Genomic DNA, 20,523 nt, shown 5'->3' on the forward strand with positions numbered 1-20,523 from the left:
CAGACTTGGGCGCTGGAGCTCGAGTGCACAAGAATGGATAGGTGAAGGAGGAAGAAGGCGTAGGTGAAAAGGTGGATCCTTATCCCCTTATATGGACGGACGCAACTACATGTCCCCACCAGCCTGGTAAAACTCGCTTATCTCCAAGCGCCGTAATCGATGGCGCGGTTGGGTTACCCACGCCCGTATTGATGAGAATCCCGGAATAAGGGGACACGATCTCTGCTTTAACAAGACGTGCCAAGGAAACCGCCTCGCATGACGCGCTGAGGTGGGATAATGAAACGACTCGGATAAAGGCTTGGCCGTGGTGTGTCACACTACGGAATACGTCGGCAGATTAGATTTGTGTAAATATTATTCTCTCTATGGCAATATGTGGAAACTTATTTTGCAGAGCCGGACACTATCTTTGTGTTCAAAATATTCTATGAAGTACTTGGAGGAGGAACCCGCCTTGCAATGCCGAAGACAATCTGCGCGCCGGACTCGTCGTCATTGAAGCCTGGTTCAGGGGCTACTGAGGGAGTCCTGGATTAGGGGGTGTTCGGATAGCCGGACTCCTGGACTATGAAGATACAAGATTGAAGACTTCGTCCTGTGTCCGGGAGGGACTTTCCTTGGCGTGGAAGGCAAGCTTGGCGATACGGATATGCAGATCTCCTACCATTGTAACCGACTCTATGTAACCCTAACCCTATCCAGTGTCTATATAAACCGGAGGGTTTTAGTCCGTAGGACAACATACACGTCAACAATCATACCATAGGCTAGCTTCTAGGGTTTAGCCTCTCCGATCTCGTGGTAGATCTACTCTTGTACTACCCATATCATCAATATTAATCAAGCAGGACGTAGGGTTTTACCTCCATCGAGAGGGCCCGAACCTGGGTAAAACTTCGTGTCCCTTGCCTCCTGTTACCATCTGGCCTAGACGCACAGTTCGGGACCCCCTACCCGAGATCCGCCGGTTTTGACACCGACACGTGCCTCATGGGCAAGATGACCAAAACACCATTCTCCGATACTATGGAGAGAGCAACGGATTTGTTGGAAATCATACATACAGATGTATGTGGTCCGATGAATGTTGAGGCTCGTGGCGGATATCGTTATTTTCTCACCTTCACAGATGATTTAAGCAGATATGGGTATATCTACTTAATGAAACATAAATCTGAAACATTTGAAAAGTTCAAAGAATTTCAGAGTGAAGTTGAAAATCATCGTAACAAGAAAATAAAATTTCTATGATCTGATCGTGGAGGAGAATACTTGAGTTACGAGTTTGGTCTACATTTGAAACAAAGCGGAATAGTTTCACAACTCACGCCACCCGGAACACCACAGCGTAATGGTGTGTCCGAACGTCGTAATCGTACCTTACTAGATATGGTGCAATCTATGATGTCTCTTACTGATTTACCGCTATCATTTTGGGGTTATGCTTTAGAGACGGCCGCATTCACGTTAAATAGGGCACCATCGAAATCCATTGAGACGACGCCTTATGAACTGTGGTTTGGCAAGAAACCAAAGTTGTCGTTTCTTAAAGTTTGGGCCTGCGATGCTTATGTGAAAAAGCTTCAACCTGATAAGCTCGAACCCAAATCCGAGAAATGTGTCTTCATAGGATACCCAAAGGAGACTGTTGGGTACACCTTCTATCACAGATCCGAAGGCAAGACATTCGTTGCCAAGAATGGATCCTTTCTAGAGAAGGAGTTTCTCTCGAAAGAAGTGAGTGGGAGGAAAGTAGAACTTGATGAGGTAACTGTACCTGCTCCCTTATTGGAAAGTAGTTCATCACAGAAACCGGTTTCTGTGACACCTACACCAATTAGTGAGGAAGTTAATGATGATAATCATGGAACTTCAGATCAAGTTATTACTGAACCTCGTAGATCAACCAGAGTAAGATCCGCACCAGAGTGGTACGGTAATCCTGTTCTGGAAGTCATGCTACTAGATCATGATGAACCTACGAACTATGAAGAAGCGATGGTGAGCCCAGATTCCGCAAAATGGCTAGAAGCCATGCAATCTAAGATGGGATCCATGTATGAGAACAAAGTGTGGACTCTGGTTGACTTGCCCGTTGATCGGCAAGCAATTGAGAATAAATGGATCTTCAAGAAGAAGACCGACACTGACGGTAATGTTACTGTCTACAAAGCTCGACTTGTTGCAAAAGGTTTTCGACAAGTTCAAGGGATTGACTACGATGAGACCTTCTCACCCGTAGCGATGCTTAAGTCTGTCCGAATCATGTTAGCGATTGCCGCATTTCATGATTATGAAATTTGGCAGATGGATGTCAAAACTGCATTCCTGAATGGATTTCTGGAAGAAGAGTTGTATATGATGCAACCGGAAGGTTTTGTCGATCCAAAGGGAGCTAACAAAGTGTGCAAGCTCCAGCGATCCATTTATGGACTGGTGCAAGCCTCTCGGAGTTGGAATAAACGCTTTGATAGTGTGATCAAAGCATTTGGTTTTGTACAGACTTTTGGAGAAGTCTGTATTTACAAGAAAGTGAGTGGGAGCTCTGTAGCATTTCTGATATTATATGTGGATGACATATTACTAATTGGAAATGATATAGAATTTCTGGATAGCATAAAGGGATACTTGAACAAAAGTTTTTCTATGAAAGACCTCGGTGAAGCTGCTTACATATTGGGCATCAAGATCTATAGAGATAGATCAAGACGCTTAATTGGACTTTCACAAAGCACATACCTTGACAAAGTTTTGAAAAGGTTCAAAATGGATCAAGCAAAGAAAGGGTTCTTGCCTGTGTTACAAGGTGTGAAGTTGAGTAAGACTCAATGCCCGACCACTGCAGAAGATAGAGAGAAGATGAAAGATGTTCCCTATGCTTCAGCCATAGGCTCTATCATGTACGCAATGTTGTGTACCAGACCTAATGTGTGCCTTGCTATAAGTCTAGCAGGGAGGTACCAAAGTAATCCAGGAGTGGATCACTGGACAGCGGTCAAGAACATCCTGAAATACCTGAAAAGGACTAAGGATATGTTTCTCGTTTATGGAGGTGACAAAGAGCTCATTGTAAATGGTTACATTGACGCAAGCTTTGACACTGATCCGGACGATTCTAAATCGCAAACCGGATACGTGTTTATATTAAACGGTGGAGCTGTCAGTTGGTGCAGTTCTAAACAAAGCGTCGTGGCGGGATCTACGTGTGAAGCGGAGTACATAGCTGCTTCAGAAGCAGCAAATGAAGGAGTCTGGATGAAGGAGTTCATATCCGATCTAGGTGTCATACCTAGTGCATTGGGTCCAATGAAAATCTTTTGTGACAATACTGGTGCAATTGCCTTGGCAAAGGAATCCAGATTTCACAAGAGAACCAAGCACATCAAGAGACGCTTCAATTCCATCCGGGATTTAGTCCAGGTGGGAGACATAGAAATTTGCAAGATACATACGGATCTGAATGTTGCAGACTCGTTGACTAAGCCTCTTCCACGAGCAAAACATGATCAACACCAAGGCTCCATGGGTGTTAGAATCATTACTGTGTAATCTAGATTATTGACTCTGGTGCAAGTGGGAGACTGAAGGAAATATGCCCTAGAGGCAATAATAAAGTTATTATTTATTTCCTTATTTCATGATAAATGTTTATTATTCATGCTAGAATTGTATTAACCGGAAATATAATACATATGTGAATATATAGACAAACAGAGTGTCACTAGTATGCCTCTACTTGACTAGCTCGTTGATCAAAGATGGTTAAGTTTCCTAACCATATACATGAGTTGTCATTTGATTAACGGGATCACATCATTAGGAGAATGATGTGATTGACTTGACCCATTCCGTTAGCTTAGCACTTGATCGTTTAGTTTGTTGCTATTGCTTTCTTCATGACTTATACATGTTCCTATGACTATGAGATTATGCAACTCCCGTTTACCGAAGGAACACTTTGTGTGCCACCAAACGTCACAACGTAACTGGGTGATTATAAAGGTGCTCTACAGGTGTCTCCAAAGGTACTTGTTGGGTTAGCGTATTTCGAGATTAGGATTTGCCACTCCATTGTCGGAGAGGTATCTCTGGGCCCACTCGGTAATGCACATCACTATAAGCCTTGCAAGCATTGCAACTAATGAGTTAGTTGCGGGATGATGTATTACGAGACGAGTAAAGAGACTTGCCGGTAACGAGATTGAACTAGGTATTGAGATACCGATGATCGAATCTCGGGCAAGTAACATACCGATGACAAAGGGAACAACGTATGTTGTTATACGGTCTGACCAATAAGGATCTTCGTAGAATATGTAGGAGACAATATGGGCATCCAGGTCCCGCTATTGGTTATTGACCAGAGAGGTGTCTCGGTCATGTCTACATAGTTCTCGAAACCGTAGGGTCCGCACGCTTAACGTTCGTTCACGATATAGTACTATATGAGTTATGTATGTTGATGACCGAATGTTGTTCGGAGTCCGGGATGAGATCATGGACATGACGAGGAACTCCGGAATGGTCCGGAGATAAAGTTTGATATATGGGATAGTAGTGTTTGATCTCCGGAAGGGTTCCGGAATTCACCGGAAGGGGTTCTGGATGTTTCCCGAAATGTTTGGGCACGAGAACACTTTATCTGGGCCAAAGGGGAAAGCCCATGAGGCTTTTGGAAAGTGCAAAAGGAAGTTTTGCGGAGACCAGAGGCTAGACGCCAGGAACCCTGGCGTCTAGGGGGTAGACGCCGGGAACCCTGGCGTCTAGCCCTGAAGTCCGAGAAGGACTCTTGCCTTTCGGGTGAAACCGACTTTGAGGAGGCTTTTACTCCAAGTTTCGACCCCAGGGCTCAACATATAAATAGAGGGGTAGGGCTAGCACCAAAGAGACATGAAAAACACCAAGCCGTGTGCCGGCAACCCCGTCCCCTCTAGTTTATCCTCCGTCATAGTTTTCGTAGTGCTTAGGCGAAGCCCTGCGGAGATTGTTCTTCACCAACACCGTCACCACGCCGTCGTGCTGTCGGAACTCATCTACTACTTCGCCCCTCTTGCTGGATCGAGAAGGCGAGGACGTCACCGAGCCGAACGTGTGCAGAACTCGGAGGTGCCGTGCTTTCGGTACTTGGATCGGTTGGACGTGAAGACGTACGATTACATCAACCGCATTGATATAACGCTTCCGCGAACGGTCTACGAGGGTACGTAGACAACACTCTCCCCTCTCGTTGCTATGCATCACCATGATCTTGCGTGTGCGTAGGAATTTTTTTGAAATTACCACGTTCCCCAACAACCCTAGGTCCGGGTCCCCCGGACCAGATAGTGGCGATGTCCTGGCGTCATCTTCCTTCCTGAAGGCACTATCTTGCTCGCTCGAGGTGTCCCCGTTTTCGGCTCGGACGATGGTGAAATTCTTGTTGGTTTGGCATTACCATTCTTGGCTAGGGTCTAGCTGATTTAGCTGTGTTGTATCCTCTCATCCCATGTCTCTCTGCTCTGGGCACCATGTACACGCCTTCATGCGTTTGTGTTATGTGTTGTGCCCCTTTTGTACCCATTCTACTTCTTTCTATCAATGCAATGATACACAAGCTTTGCGTATTCGCGAAAAAAAATTTGCCCGGTTAATTAGCAGAAAACCGGCACAAACACCCTCACCGACCGTCGTGGAACACGACAGCCTCGATAGAACGCACAGCCAACACAAGCTGCACACACCACCACCAAAGAGAGAGCCGACGTCAAGGTTGTTCGCCCTATGTACATTATATACATATATGAAATATATACTAAAAAAATGAGTACAAAATTGAATATTCAACAGTTATAATTAATATACAATGCAAATGACTTCCAAATTGGTTCATCCTACAATTTCTCTACTGTTCATTTTATTTACAAGAGAAAGAAAGGAAAGCAATATGTACATTATTTTCCAGGGAAACTTCTTCAGTGCCTTGTATGGACAGGAAGAGCCCTTTTGGAACACAGAAATTTTACCGAAACGGTTCGATCCACATTTCCCTTGCGGGAAATGGAGAATAAACCCTGCAGGGCCTTAAATCACCAGCTAATTGAAGGCACTCCAACTGCAGTAAGAACGCTTAAATTTATGGACAACAAGTAAAATTTATGCGGATTCTGAACATCCTGCACCGAACTTCTTCAGTATTGACAGCACTATAGGCTTCAAAAGCTTTAGGAAGTTGGTTTTTGATCAGTACAGCCTGATCCTGGTGGTTATGTGCTTCTGGCACATAGGGCAGCGCACCAATTTTTCCCCGCAGTCATAGCAAGTCTAAATTACGCGTGTTAGCAATTAGTATATACAACAAGAATTGTGAATAAATGTTCAGAGGAAAGTAAGGGGATATTTTCTGCACCTGATGTCCACATCCAAATGCAAGATCCTTTGATTTATCCATACATATGGCGCATGACTGCAAGCACAAAAATTGCAAAGGCTTAGTTCCTGTTCCACTAAAATTAGAGGGTCTTGCAGTTAGCACAACTTTGTCAGCATTATATTCACAAAAAAAAAACTTTGTCAGCATTAGGAAGAGGAACACTATTTCATGATCTGCATGTGGGCACAAGATGCAAGTGTATGTGTCAAAGTACAATAGCAAGCTAAAGTGTATTATATTTGAAAAAGAGCATAAATATTTTACAGGCAGAAGTGAACCGAGGATAAACCAAAAATTAACTAGCAGTGCTGTGTGAAATAGGATTTCCAGTCACTGAAGTTCCAGGGGCATATCTAATAAAAATACACAAATTCTGTCATGATGTGCTGCGTCAGCTTGAAAAAAATATCTAAAAAAGAGGCTACTACAGAAGGGTATGTTCATGTAAAAAATCCAACTTCAGATTCAAAATACTTTGTGATAAGTATCTGCCTTTTTTGTATCTTGCAAAGTATTTCGACTTTGATGTTAAACATTTTTGTATCTTGCAAAGCAATGAAAAATATTTGAGAATTTTTGGAACTTGTAAACACCATTTCCACAGCATAGTGCATTTTCACCTAATAGTTCCCCTGTATAACCCTTAGCCTCGGCAAGTCTGAACATGCAAAAGTATTGGTTAACAAAGATTTTATCAGGTTTTTTGGCGGTGTAGATAAAATTGGTTTAGTGCACAGTTTGATTTATTCATATCTGGGTATGAAATTGTGGGAATACGGTGTAAACACGAAAAGATATGTACAAGTGTGCTTTCTGAACTTTGTGATGAATAACTGTCAGGCCTCCTTGTAGCTGCATGCTGTCGCTGTTTGAAACTGTCTGATTGCTGAAACCCACTTGTTTGTTGGCCAAAGACACTAGACCGTGAATAAACACCAGCCTGTTGGTCAGAGCTAGTAGACCGTGAAGAAGCAGCCCTTGTTGGCGGAGGCAGAGGAACTCTTGGAGGTATTCCTTGGCGACGACTGAAACAGAGGAAGAATCGAAGAAAGCGGTCAGATGGCAATATTGTCTCTGCAAGCACAAAGCATTGTTCTACTTGACTCAGTGAGGTTGAAAGACCATAGAATACCCGAGGAGTTGGAGATCAAGTGTTGCTTTGTACTGCGTAGGGATTTCCATCAATGCTGACAGCGCAAATTCAGCCTCTTTTCTGTCAGCTGCTATGCTCTTTGACATGATTTCAGTGAAATTCACAAACTGCATGAGATCAAGTATTCTTTCACGCCTCAGTTATTGAAAACCAGAAAAACAGCTAACGGTTAGATGTAATTTGTATGACAATCACCTGGAAATTGTCGAATGACCGAGCAGGTATGTTGTCGTCAAACTTATGCATCATATCCCACGGTCCATCACCGACCCCAACGAGAACAATAGACAAGGGAAACTGGCTGGAATGTTTTCAAACAGATGTTATTGTGTGCAATTTGTTTAGGAGGTTTGACTCATCAAGATGTTACTTAAAAATCCTGAATCAGATACCTAGCTTTCACTATAGCGTTAATGGTGTCCCACTCCTGTTGGCTTAACTGCCCAGACTGTGTATCCACATTTCGAGTAACCTATCAGCAGAACTTTTAGCCGGAGTGAAAATTGGATATGATATACAAATAAGACTGTGCAAGAATTTCTTCTGACCACCATTTAATGGTTATAAAGAGGATGCCGTTCAGAAAAACACAACTTGGTAAAACTGTGGTGCACCTGTCCATCAGCAATTATCAGAAGAACATGATATTGGCCACCAGTGCTGTCCACGATCCCAATTGCTGTCTCGATTATTGGAGCGAAAGATGTTGGTCCTGTGCAAGTTTACATCCAGATTATTTCAGTACATTTTTTGGGTGTGGGAACTCACTTTTATGAAAATAAAGGAAGAACAGATCTATCTGCATTAAATGTTTATTTAAACAAACCAGATAATCGAAGAGCTGGAACGATTTGTCTGTATCTTTCTAATGCCTCTTCAAATCCAGTGCAAGGGCGGTCCTCTGGATAAAAGCTGAATACGTCCTTGTCATGAGTTGACGCTGCCAGCAGGGAAGGGAAGCGTTAGAGCATCTCCAACAGCAGCCCTAAATATGCAGTTGTGGTGCAAAAAATTGCCTTTTGGAATAAAAAATTCGCCTCCAACAACAGCCCTATACCTATATATGGTGATGCAAAATTTTAAGGTCATGATGCAAAAATTGCTACAAGTGATGCAAATTTGCATCAGCACTAGTAGCTGCCCTAAAAATGCAGTGGCGGGAACCCAACCGCCGTGCGCCGCCCCGAGCTCCGTCGCTTGGGGGCCACTGCCGAGACCCCCACGAATGTCGCCGAGCTCGTGCCGGTGCCAGTCGGTCCCGCCCAATTCCAGCCGTCCCACCACGCTCCACACCATCGGATCCGCTCATGCCGCCATCCCCGCACTTCCTCACCGTCGGATCTGCCTGCCGGCCCCCCTGCCGCCGGATCGTCTTGTTTCATGTTGTTCTCAAATTATAGGGCACCAGTTATAGGGCTGCCGGAAAAGCATACAAATTTCTGGTGACCCAAAAACTTTTCTTTCCACACCTAAAACTGGTTTTGGGTCACCAAATTATAGGGATGCTGTTGGAGATGCTCTTATTCAATACCATTCCTTTACACTTTCTATTGGAAACACACCAAGCGAGCAATTTAAAAGAAAACTCTAACCATAAGCTTACCATCACCAAATCCAAAGCAGGGAATCAAATTGTCTTCATCAAAATCCGAGAGTGTCCTTCCAATAATAGATATGGCTTGCTCATACGGGTTTGGAGTTCTTCCAATATCATGCAGACAACGCCGATTATAGGAATTTTTTCCTGTAACATGAAAAAAGCTTAACAAGTTCAATGAAAAATGTGATGGTCTAATATAGATTATTATGGGATACAGAAGCAACATGGGGTGCATTCATCCTTAAAGTACAATGTCCTCATTGCTAGCTCTCCTTAACTAACGACATTTCTTAGCATATTATGGTTTCCCCTGAAAAAAGATTTACAATAGACAGGTTGGGAAGCCATTGACCAAACGGCTTTCTTCACTAAAAATAAATCACAAATTATATGGGAAACAAACTAGCATCCAGCTAACTGTAGTAAACAATAGCTATACCAGTGCACCAGAAAAGCAAAGCATAAAAACCATAAATATGCACCCAAAGTCAGAAGGTGGAAAGATCAACTGTGAGTCTGTCAACCTGTCCATTGGTTACTTTTCGTAAAATCAATGCCTACAATAAGGTTTGAAGATTCAAGACCGGCTTGTGCCAAAGCTTCAGTCACCTGCAATAGATAAGGTACAATTTCAGTCTTGAGTTCACAATAATTGAAGGGAACTAAGGAAAAATCATGTATTAATAGAAAGGCAGTGTCATTTAAGTTACCAAAAAAACTGAAATGATGTTTTTGATGACATGACAGTACACTACCACAGCACCATCTGAATACTTCAAGTAATTATGTTTCATGCAGATGTAGTAGCAGAATATGAAGTGATGTCCGATTTAAATGTTTGATTGTTATAGCCATCAGCTTAACTAGTTCATAAGCCTGATTGCAGACACCACGGTCTGTATCGAAAATGCAAGGAAAAGTAAATAGTGTTACATCTTATAGAAGATGGCAGTTTCTTTGGAAAAATATAATGCAAATGCAAGGAAAAATAGTTTATCATCACAAAACCATACGAAGAGACTAAGGCCCTGTTCGGAATCCCGCTAACTCCGCGAAATACAGGGAGCTGGAGAGCCGGGAAACAGGCAATCCGCCGTTTTCCACTCTAACTCCACCTGCTCCCGGAGTGGAGCTGTGGAGCGGAGATACTCCGAATAGGGCGTAAGATTTATACATTTTGTCAAGCTAAGTACACTTAGTTTCATACTGTATAATTAAATCATCTGGTCACTCAAATAAATGCTGAGAATATGATAGGCTAGGATGTGGGAGAAAACTAAAATCTATATAAACTAAGACTGGTCATAGTGGGGAGTAACTTATAGTAGTGTCATACATATGACACTAGTCTAAGTTGCTACTTTTATAGTGCAAAATAACATAGTAGTAGTGTCATAGATGGCTTTATTTATTAGCTTGTAGACTCATCCTTTCTCGGGAAGCGCTATGTTACAGTAACATATTATGTTACTCTAAACATCTCTCTCCTCATTAATTACATGCCACATAAGAAAAAAATTCTTGAAGTGCGCTGTGTTACTACCTAAGTTACTCCCACTATGACTAGCCTAAGACTAGCCATAATGGATAGTAACATACATTAGTAACATACACATATCCCTAGACTATGTTACTACCTTCATAGTGGGTAGTAACTTAAGGGTGATAACATGCAAAGATTCATTTATTAAGTTATAGACTCATATTGCATTGAGACATGTGATGTTACAGTAACTAGCTAAGTTACTACAAGTATCTCTCTCCTCATTAACTCATTGCCACATAAGCAAATTTGCTGAGTTGGATTCGAAGTTACTGCTGAAGTTACTCCCACTGTGGCTAGTCTAAGGTCTACTGCTTCTCATATTTTAACTAGGTATTAGGACCATTGACCATTCAGTGAATTAGTAATTAATATGTTTGAGCGACAAGTAATTCCGGACGGAGGAAGTATCGGTAAGTCCTGACTGTAAAAGAAGAAAGCCCATCAGAAATGCATTCACCGGAGATGTACAACTTATACACTCATAAGACTTAATGAAACCAAAGCCAGCACAAGGAAGGTGAACATGGCAGTGCGGATGACCTAAAATTTTGAAATGGTTGGAAGAGCAATAATTATAGCTAGTAAGAGATAACTTCCTTTGCTGATGAAAATCTATTATGGTTTCTATACTTGTTGAAACCCCTATAGATAAAAATATTCCTATTAAATATACTTTGCATTCAAATTTTTACATAAGATGACTAAATAAGATGAATGGTATCATTCAGCTACATCTAGATGAAAACCATTCATCAAAAGTTGGGAATGAAAATTAGAGAGCCAGGGGAGGCCATCAATACATACTTGAGTCACAGTGCGGTAGTCATCGCCAATCCTGGAGTACTTCCTCTGCAGAGTGGCTTGTGCTTCTGGTTGCTGCACATTGTTGCCCGCAGAAGAGGCATACCACGGGCTCAAACCCGGGGGTGCAGTTGCATATCTCGAGTTAGACCCTGTTGATGAATTCCCGTAACCATAAGCAGAGTTGTATGAAGGTTTGGGGGCCTTTTTCTCCATTCCTCAACTACTGAACTTCCTGGTGAATGGATGAAATGATCAGTACTTCTCTACACTAACTAGTTGGAAACAAGACATGGTTGTCATGCATACAACAATTTACTTGCTTTACTGGATTTCATGAGAACTTCTGAAATAAAATGTGATGCTAGTGGAATCGATATAGGTGATATTCTTATGGAAACGCTTACCGGTAACTTACTATGGTGGAAAAATCACCAGCGCTCAATTGAATCACCCAATTCATAAGGAATACAACATGATATGATCAGGATAATCATAGCCGAACATTGTCATGGGCTCATGGCAGGAAGAGAGCATAATATAAACTGCTAAACCATACAGAACTAATAGTTTTAGGTTAAAATTACTGTAGCATCAACTTAGAAGAAAATCGTAGAAGTTAACCAAAAAGCGGATCACCAAGATAAATGAGATTTTCGGCCACAAACACGAAGCCACGCCAAGAAAGTGTGGCCCCAAGGCCTCTAACACGAAAAGCCGATGACAAAGAAATTTACAATACGTTTCAAAACAAAAAATACTCCCTCCGATCCATATTAATTGTCGCTAATTTAGTACAAATTTGTAATAAATAAACGGCAAATAATATGGATCGGAGGGCCCTCTACCCTTTTCAGAAAGAAAGCTCTGAGGGACAGAACGAGATCAGACAACGACCTACCTAAAACGCCAACTTGTGAGTAACAAGAAAGGGACGAGAGCAGAGAGGGCAGAGGCCAGATTAGACTTGCTGGAGCAGAAGCGGAACCCACAGTTAACCCCAACAAACCATCATCTCCCTCTCCCCCACTTCAAGATGAGTAAAACAACCATGGGTAGGGCTTCTTACTCTGCTCTATGTATCAAAAACGCAGGTCTCCGCTCCACGGCAACGGCCTGACGACAAGGAGGAGTAGAGGAGCAGCCGCTTAGCTGCAAGATATATCATATATGCACCGCACGACCAGGCAAATAAGTACATAATAATCAGGGACAAATGGTGGCCAAGTCAAGTCAATCGCCTGAGGTAATGCAGTTGGCAGCAGAGGCAAATATCTGAAGCTTTGTAAAATGATGAAAGACAGAGACAGATGGATTAGTAATTGCTCAGTCATCTCCACAGGAGAGATAATATTTTGTATGATTAGAATCTTTGCAAACTTGTACTACAAGATAGCAAAATTCTAAAAAAGAATAACAAACATGATTAAATATTTTATGAGGATTTGGTTTAGTGGGTAAACAAGAAATTCGCTTTCAGGAAAAGTATGCACTCAATCCATCCCAAAATCTAATGCATAATAGTATTGTTCAAAGACCAGCTACATGAAAATATGAATACTTAAAATAGCAAATGTATATATGATGTGAACTTGATAATTTTTGGGACGGAGGCAAATTGTAGATGTTGACATTTCTTTTGTCAAAGTTTATGAAGTTTTACTTAAGACAAAACCAATATATAGTATATTTTGAGACAGATGAAGTACCTTTTGTTTGGAACAAGCCTGCATGCATGATCTGGGCTGAATTCTCTCTCTCCTCCTCCTTAGAGCATCTCCAAGTTAGTGCCCAAAAATAGTTTTAGGGCAGGAGAGAAAAGGTTTTTGTACATCAGAGATTTTTCTGTCGTAACAGATGATGTAAGACTGGTTCCCTAAAAATTTGGCCTTCTTCAACTATCCAACATTTTAAAGCATGTTCAACAAAATAAATCCAAAAGGATAATATCAAACTCATGTCAAATTAATCCAAAGCAAACAAAACACAAATAGTACTTAATTACACAGTTCATCGATCCACAAGCTCAAATTCAACAGACATGTTCATCAAACATAACACAAAGTTCAACGCACATGACATGAAACATAAAGGTGGTCTTGTTGCCCATTCCATGTCCACCACTCCTCGATGAGATCTCTTCTTTGAAGATCTTCATGAGTATCCGCATATTGAATGCCACGGTGAACTTGAAGAAAGCGTCGGCACAGCGCCGAGATTCGTACATGCATGCAGATATATATGCTCTTCCTTTCTGCCGTGTACTTCAATTCTCTCTCCCTCAAACTTGCCCTTATTTAACCATTACTACTGATGGTATATTTGAGGATGAAGCAACAGTACTACTGATACTCGTAGTATTACTGATACTCATTTTACACAGGTAAGATTGATTGCTTCATCCTCAAATATTCTGGTGTTCGTCGTATTTACATTATACACACAAAAAATATACTGAAATAAATGAGTACAAAACTGAATATTCAACAATAATAACAGGTTTTAATTAATATACAACACAAATGTCTTTCTAGTTGGTTCATCCTGAAATTTCTCTACTGTTCATTTTATTTACAAGAGAAAGAAAAGAAAGCAATATGTACATTATTTTCCAGGGAACATTCTTCAGTGCCTTGTATGGACAGTAAGAGCCCTTTTGGAACACAGAAATTTTACCAAAACAGTTCAATCCACATTCCCCTTACGGGATGGAGAATAAACCCTGCATTACAACAGGGCCTTAAATCACCGGCTAATTCAAGACACTCCAACTGCAGTAAGAACACTAAATTTTTTGCGGATTCTGAACATTTTCCACCAAGCTTCTTCAGTATTGGCAACGCCATAGGCTTCGAAAGCATCAGGAGATCAGCTTTTAGTCAGTACAGCCTGATCCTGGTGGTTATGTGCTGCTGGCACATAGGGCAGCGCACCAAATTTTTCCCGCAGTCATAGCAAGTCTGAATTATGTGTGTTAGCAATTAGTATATACAACAAGAATTGTGAATAAATGTTCAGAGGAAAGTAAGGGAATATTTTCTGCACCTGATGTCCACATCCAAATGCAAGATCCTTTGATTTATCCATACATATGGCGCATGACTGCATGCACAAAAATGCCAGGCTTAGTTCATATTCCACTAAAATTAGAGGGTCTGGCAGTTAGCATAAACTTTGTCAGTATACACAAACTTAGCATTTGGAAGAGGAATGATCTGCATGTGGCCACAAGATGCAAGTGTATGTGTCAAAGTACAATAGCAAGCTACAGTCTACATTTGAAAAAGAGCATAAATATTTTACAGGCAGAAGTGAACCGAGGATAAACCAAATTTAACTAGCAGTGTTTTCTGAAATAGTATTCCAAGCACTGAAGTTCGGGGGCATATCCAATGAAAACACACAAATTCCATGACGATGTGCTTCGTCAGCTTGAATTTTTTTTCTAAAAGAGGCTACTACAGACAGGTATGTTCATGTAAAAAATTCAACTTAATTCAAAATACTTTGCAATAAGTATCTGTCTTTTTTATATCTTGCAAAGTATTTCGACTTTGAAGTTAAACTTTTGCATGGATATTAAACACACTGTCCTTAGTAGTGGAAATTATTTGAGAATTTTTTAAACTTCTATTCGCTGTTTTCACAGCATTGTGCATTTTCACCTAATAGTTCCCCCGTATAACCCTTAGCATCGGCAGGTCTGAACGTGCAAGAGTATTGGTTAAAAAGATTCCATCAGGCTTTTTTGGCGGTGTAGATAAAGTTAATTTTTACTACACCGTTTTATTTATTCATATATGGGTATGAAATGGTGGGAATACGGTGTAAACACGAAAAGATACGTACAAGTGTGCTTTCTGAACTTTCTGATGCATAAGTGTCGGGTATCCTTGAAGCCGCAGGCTGTGAACTTTCTGATGAATAACTGTCAGGCCTCCTTGTAGCTCCATGCTGTCGCTGTTTGAAATTGTCTGATTGCTGAAACCCACTTGTTTGTTGACCAAAGCTGCTAGACCGTGAATAAACACCAGACTGTTGGTCAAAGCTAGTAGACCGTGAATAAGGAGTCCTTGTTGGTGGAGGCAGAGGAACTCTTGGAGGTATTCCTTGGCGACGGCTGAAACAGAGGAAGAATCGAAGAAAGTGGTCAGATGGCAATATAGTCTCTGCAAGCACAAAGCATTGTTCTACTTGACTCTGAGGTTGAAAAAACATAGAATACCCAAGGAGTTGGAGATCAAGTGTTGCTTTGTACTGCGTAGGGATTTCCATCAATGCTGACAACGCAAATTCAGCCTCTTTTCTATCAGCTGCTATGCTCTTTGACATAATTTCCGTGAAATTCACAAACTGCATGAAATTAAGTATTCTTTCACGTCTCAGTTATTGAGAACCAGAAAAACAGCTAAAGGTTGGATGTAATTTGTATGGCAATCACCTGGAAATTATCGAATGACCGAGCAGGTATGTTGTCGTCAAACTTATGCATCATATCCCATGGTCCATCACCGACCCCAACAAGAACAATAGACAAGGGAAAGTGGCTGGAATATTTTCAAAATAGATGTTATTGTGTGCAATTTGTTTAGGAGAATTGACTTGGTAGAATATAAAGGTGTTACTTTAAAATCCTGAATTAAGTACCTAGCTTTCACTATAGCATCAATGGTATCCCGCTCCTGCGGACTTAACTGCCCAGACTGTGTATCCACACTTCGAGTAACCTATCAGCAGAAATTTTAGCCAGAGTGAAAACTGGTTATACAAGCAAGACATGCAAGAGTCACCATCACTTAATGGCTATAAAGAACATGTGATTCAGAAGCACAACTTGGTGAAACTGTGGTGCACCTGTCCATCAGCAATTATCAGAAGAACATGATATTGACCACCGGTGCTGTCTGCAATCCCAATTGCTGTCTCAATTATTGGAGCGAAAGATGTTGGTCCTGTGCAAGTTAAATCCAGATTATTTCCGTACATCTTTTTTTGTGGGAACTCTTAGCTATTTCTGGTAGCAATTTTGTTCCTCTCTTCACTTTTATGAAATCTACATTAAGTGAGTACTTAAACAAACCAGCTAATCGAAGAGTTGGAACGATTTCTCTGTATCTTTCCAATGCCTCTTCAAATCCATTGCATGGTTGGTTCTCTGGATAAAAGCTGAATACCTCCTGGTCATGAGTTGATGCTGCCAGAAGGGAAAGGAAACATTATATTCAATACATGCATTTAGACATTTTATTGAAAATCCATGAAGTGGTCAATGAAAAAGAAAATTGGAACCTTAAGCTTACCATCACCAAATCCAAAGCAGGGAATCAAATTGTCTTCATCAAAAGCTGAAAGTGTCCTTCCAATAATAGATATGGCTTGCTCATATGGGTTTGGAGTGTTTCCAATATCATGTAGACAGCGGCGGTTATAGGAAATTTTACCTAAATGGAAAAGCATAGCAAGTTAAATGAAAATGCTATGATATGATATAGAGTAGATGATTGTCACATATAGAAGCAAGGGTTTGGAATGTTTATAATTTCATGTAGACAGCGGCAGTCATAAGAAATTTTACGTAAATGGAAAATTATACCAAGTTAAATGAAAATATGATCTGACATAGATGATTATCAATATAAGATGCAACAGGGGGGGGGGGGGGGGGGGCGGCATTCTTTCTAACAATACAAACGCAGAAATGCTGTCATTGCTTGCCTTTCATCTAAAGAAATTCATGTGCATAATGTGGCTTTGCCTGACAAAAGATATATAATAGATAAGTTGGCATGCCATTGACATCACAGACCAAATGGTTTTCTTCAATAGCAATAAACCACAAACTATATGTCCATATGGGCAACTAACTAGTATTCTACTGTACTAAGCAGTACCTAATAATAAATAATAGGCACCAGTGGACCCCAAAGCAAGCATTAGCAAAAAAGAATATGCACCTATAGTCAAAAGGCAGAAAGATCAGCTGCTAACCTGTCCATTCATTACTTTTTGTAAAATCAATGCCTACAATAAGATTTGAAGATTCGAGGCCTGCCTGAGCCAAAGCTTCAGTCACCTGTAACAGTGTAAAAAAGGTGTTGCTTTCAGTTTTAAGTTCACAACACAACAATCGAAAGGGAGAATATATGGAAGACTCTTGTAACTGTCATCTGGGCTGTAGTACTTGAGGAAAATGCATAAGCTGGTAGGATCCAATTTCATTTAAGTATATACAAATTCAATAATATTTCATAACATAACAGTATACTACTGCAGCTCCATATCAGCATTGTAGTTATTTATCTTTTGTGAGGCTGAAGTAGCAAAGCCCTTAATAGATGGGACTACCCAATTTTTTTTTGAGCAAAAGAGGGGGGGGGGGGGGGGGGGGGCTCCGATTTCATTAACGAAACCGTCACCAGATTCAGTTATACTACAGACGCGCGACCTAATTCAACAGAATTACACATCCTCCAAGGAACCCAAACAAAGAGTCATCGGAAATTCTGATAGAATCTAACGCAGGCAAGTGGTCACAGACGACCTGTTAAGCGAGGACGCAGCCTCCTTCGAACTACCCAATTTAGTTGATTGTTATAGTTGTCAGCTTAATGGTCCACAAGTCTGACTGCAGATATCAAGGTTTTTACTGAAAATGCACTGGAAAGTAAGTAGCAGTCACATCTTATAGAACATGTCAGTTTCTTTGGAGAAGTAAAATCTAACTGCAGGAAATTTTATTTTATCATCATCAAACCATGGGTTACGAATCCTACCATACAAACAAAAACTGCCTAAGATTGATAGAATGTCAGACGAAGTACACTTGGACAGTACCATATCATTAAATCGTCATGCCAGTCAAATTAATGCTGAGAATATGACAGGCTAGGACTTAGGAGAGAACCAAAATCTGTATACACTATCGTACGGCCTCTCATATTTGTAAGTAATTGCACACTTGTAAGTAACATTGTAGAAGAGGAAGGCCCATGAAAAATGCATTCACTGCCGAAAATAAGTGCAAATTATATAAGAGAAGACTGTATGTCCCCGAAGCTAGTACAATTGAAAAGAACGTGATTAATGCAGGTGGCTTGAATTTTTTAAATGGTTGCAACATTGCAGAAAATACTCATATCGAGCAAGAGATAACTTCCTTCGCTGATGCAAAATTTAATTTGATTTCTCGACCAGAATACTTAAAGCACTATCCTTGTAGAAATACTCATATAGATAAAACTAACTCTACCAAAGATAGTTTACACTCCAAAATCCACCTGAGACGACTGAATAAGATGAATGGTTGTACCATTCAGCTACATCAAGTTGACAACCATGCATCAAAAATTGGGAAAGGAAAACAAGAGAACTGAAGGCACAAGAGGCCATCAATACATACTTGACTGACGGAACGGTAGTCGTCACCGATCCTGGAATACTTCCTCTGCAGCCTGGCCTGTGCTTCTGGCTGCTGCACGTTGTTACCCGCCGAAGAGGCATACCTCGGGCTGTAACTGGAGGGCGTGTTTGCATACCTCGAGTTGTACCCGTTGGATGAATTCCCAGAGTTATACGACGGCTTGGAGTCCTTTTGCCCCATTCCTCAACACTCGGCTGAACTTCCTGGTGAACACTGGACAGAAGAGAATGTCAGTACTTGGGTACACACCTAGCTGGAAAGAAGACGGATACTTTCCGCACATAAATAAATCAAGAAATCCTGGTGTTTTAGCAGAACATGATGTATCCATCAACTACATGTGAAATTCTTTGTACGAATTCCTAATTCGAGGAGGGGTGACTTCTAATCCAAAACGGCTAGGTAAGTTTCACACCCTAAAACAGCCACAGCCTCCCCTATCTACCCCCACATTTCGTCCTCATTGCCAATACTGGAGACTGGCAACCGCAGAAGGCCCAGTTCCTACATACGAGCATCGGGCATATCGAAAGGTGTGAACGAGATCAGGCAAGGACCCTAAAAAATATACCGAATATAATCATCTAAAAACCCGCCAATTACTACTACCTAGGAGCATTCGACGAACTGCCTCACACAATCAGATCCAAACACCTCGTGGGCTCACGGACAACTCGGCTCTACCGCGCACCCTCACCTCACCAAGAAAGAAACAAGGCGGCGGCGGGGCGGAGTGGGAAGATACGGGATTATACCAACTCGCCGGCGTGGTAGCGCGGCAGCGGAACCAGAATCAATCAACCTCGAGAAACGAACGCCCGGAATTCTCTCTCTCTCTCCCTCAACAACTTCCCCGAACAAAAAAAACCAGCAATCCGCAGGGATGTGCTTACCAAGGTCGCAGGCCGCTGCTCCGGGACGGAAGAGGATTGGCAGAGTAGAGGAGAGGAGGGGGGGGAGGGGATAGGCTCGGTCAGCTAAGATTTGTACGCCCGGCACGACGAGATAAACTATAATCAATCAAGGGGAGGCGGTGGCGCGGGTCAAGTCAATCGCCAGCCCGGGAGGCAATGCAGTTGGCACTTGGCAGCGGGGCGGGGGCCAGACGGCAAAGATTTCTTGCGCTCTGCTCCTCCCCTCTGACCCCCTCCCTCCGTCCTCCGTCCGCTCTCTATCTGAAAGCGATGTACGAAGCTTCGGAACTGGGAGTGGTATTCAAGAGGTGGATGGATGGGGAGAGCTCAGACGGATTACTGCTAAGTCATTAGTTTGGTGGCGCTGACGCACTTGTCTCGGTCATCGGCATCGGCATCGGCAAGCACCAACCGGTCCAGGGAGGCATCTTTTCTCCGCTGCGCCCGCGCGCGACGGAGGGGCTGCGGCGTGTTGGCTCGGTGGTTGGCGCGTCGCAGTCCTGGTTTCCGGGGTGGTTGTTAAGCTACGGTGAGGTCGTGCGGTCCATGCGCGGCCCTCACGAAAGAAATTAGGCGGCGCTCACCGGCTCATGGGTGGCGTGCGCCGCTGAGACGGCCGCGCAGGGCACGTGGATTGCGTTATGTGTCGCGTATTGGCTTTGCGTGCGTACCGCGGG

General features: G+C 42.1%; 2 protein-coding genes across 6 annotated transcripts; both read right to left on the reverse strand.

The window, feature by feature from the left end:
* Positions 1–5,803: 5,803 nt before the first annotated feature.
* Positions 5,804–12,735, reverse strand: LOC125525266 (E3 ubiquitin-protein ligase RGLG2). Of its 4 annotated transcripts, none has more exons than XM_048690268.2 (12): positions 12,582–12,735; positions 11,516–11,747; positions 9,690–9,774; positions 9,169–9,309; positions 8,392–8,505; positions 8,180–8,277; positions 7,958–8,037; positions 7,761–7,866; positions 7,545–7,672; positions 7,232–7,437; positions 6,389–6,445; positions 5,804–6,303 (listed from the first exon to the last, which is right to left on the reverse strand). In XM_048690268.2, exons 2-11 carry the CDS (start codon positions 11,726–11,728, stop codon positions 6,423–6,425), a joined length of 1,194 nt encoding a protein of 397 aa, XP_048546225.1. In that variant the 5' UTR covers positions 11,729–11,747; positions 12,582–12,735; the 3' UTR covers positions 5,804–6,303; positions 6,389–6,422. The 4 variants fall into 4 exon arrangements, with proteins under 4 accessions (XP_048546225.1, XP_048546223.1, XP_048546224.1 ...); XM_048690266.2 differs by having other exon boundaries at positions 7,215–7,437; XM_048690267.2 differs by lacking the exon at positions 12,582–12,735 and adding an exon at positions 12,414–12,566 and having other exon boundaries at positions 7,215–7,437.
* A 1,257-nt stretch (positions 12,736–13,992) lies between these two features.
* Positions 13,993–20,189, reverse strand: LOC125527051 (E3 ubiquitin-protein ligase RGLG5-like). Of its 2 annotated transcripts, none has more exons than XM_048691626.2 (12): positions 19,826–20,189; positions 18,912–19,135; positions 17,501–17,585; positions 16,813–16,953; positions 16,593–16,706; positions 16,367–16,464; positions 16,160–16,239; positions 15,954–16,059; positions 15,738–15,865; positions 15,362–15,632; positions 14,558–14,614; positions 13,993–14,472 (listed from the first exon to the last, which is right to left on the reverse strand). In XM_048691626.2, exons 2-12 carry the CDS (start codon positions 19,110–19,112, stop codon positions 14,392–14,394), a joined length of 1,362 nt encoding a protein of 453 aa, XP_048547583.1. In that variant the 5' UTR covers positions 19,113–19,135; positions 19,826–20,189; the 3' UTR covers positions 13,993–14,391. The 2 variants fall into 2 exon arrangements, with proteins under 2 accessions (XP_048547583.1, XP_048547582.1); XM_048691625.2 differs by having other exon boundaries at positions 18,912–19,145; positions 19,826–20,186.
* Between the last annotated feature and the right edge of the window lie 334 nt (positions 20,190–20,523).

Source organism: Triticum urartu, chromosome 7A (genome assembly GCF_056163025.1).
Source record: "Triticum urartu cultivar PI428250 chromosome 7A, HENAU_Tu73, whole genome shotgun sequence".
NCBI classification, from domain to species: Eukaryota; Viridiplantae; Streptophyta; class Magnoliopsida; order Poales; family Poaceae; genus Triticum; species Triticum urartu.

Excerpts from the sequence above, each read along its gene's own strand:
- LOC125527051 (XM_048691626.2), bottom strand. The coding sequence starts at position 19,112 with ATGGGGCAAAAGGACTCCAAGCCGTCGTATAACTCTGGGAATTCATCC. Across the intron at positions 15,633-15,737 it reads CTTGATCTCCAACTCCTTGG|CCGTCGCCAAGGAATACCTC; the intron begins GTATTCTATGTT and ends CCTCTGTTTCAG. Across the intron at positions 14,615-15,361 it reads AAAGTTCAGAAAGCACACTT|TCATGCGCCATATGTATGGA; the intron begins GTACGTATCTTT and ends TTGTGCATGCAG.
- LOC125525266 (XM_048690266.2), bottom strand. The coding sequence starts at position 11,728 with ATGGAGAAAAAGGCCCCCAAACCTTCATACAACTCTGCTTATGGTTAC. Across the intron at positions 9,775-11,515 it reads ACTACCGCACTGTGACTCAA|GTGACTGAAGCTTTGGCACA; the intron begins GTATGTATTGAT and ends TATCTATTGCAG. Across the intron at positions 9,310-9,689 it reads GAAAAGTAACCAATGGACAG|GAAAAAATTCCTATAATCGG; the intron begins GTTGACAGACTC and ends TTCATGTTACAG.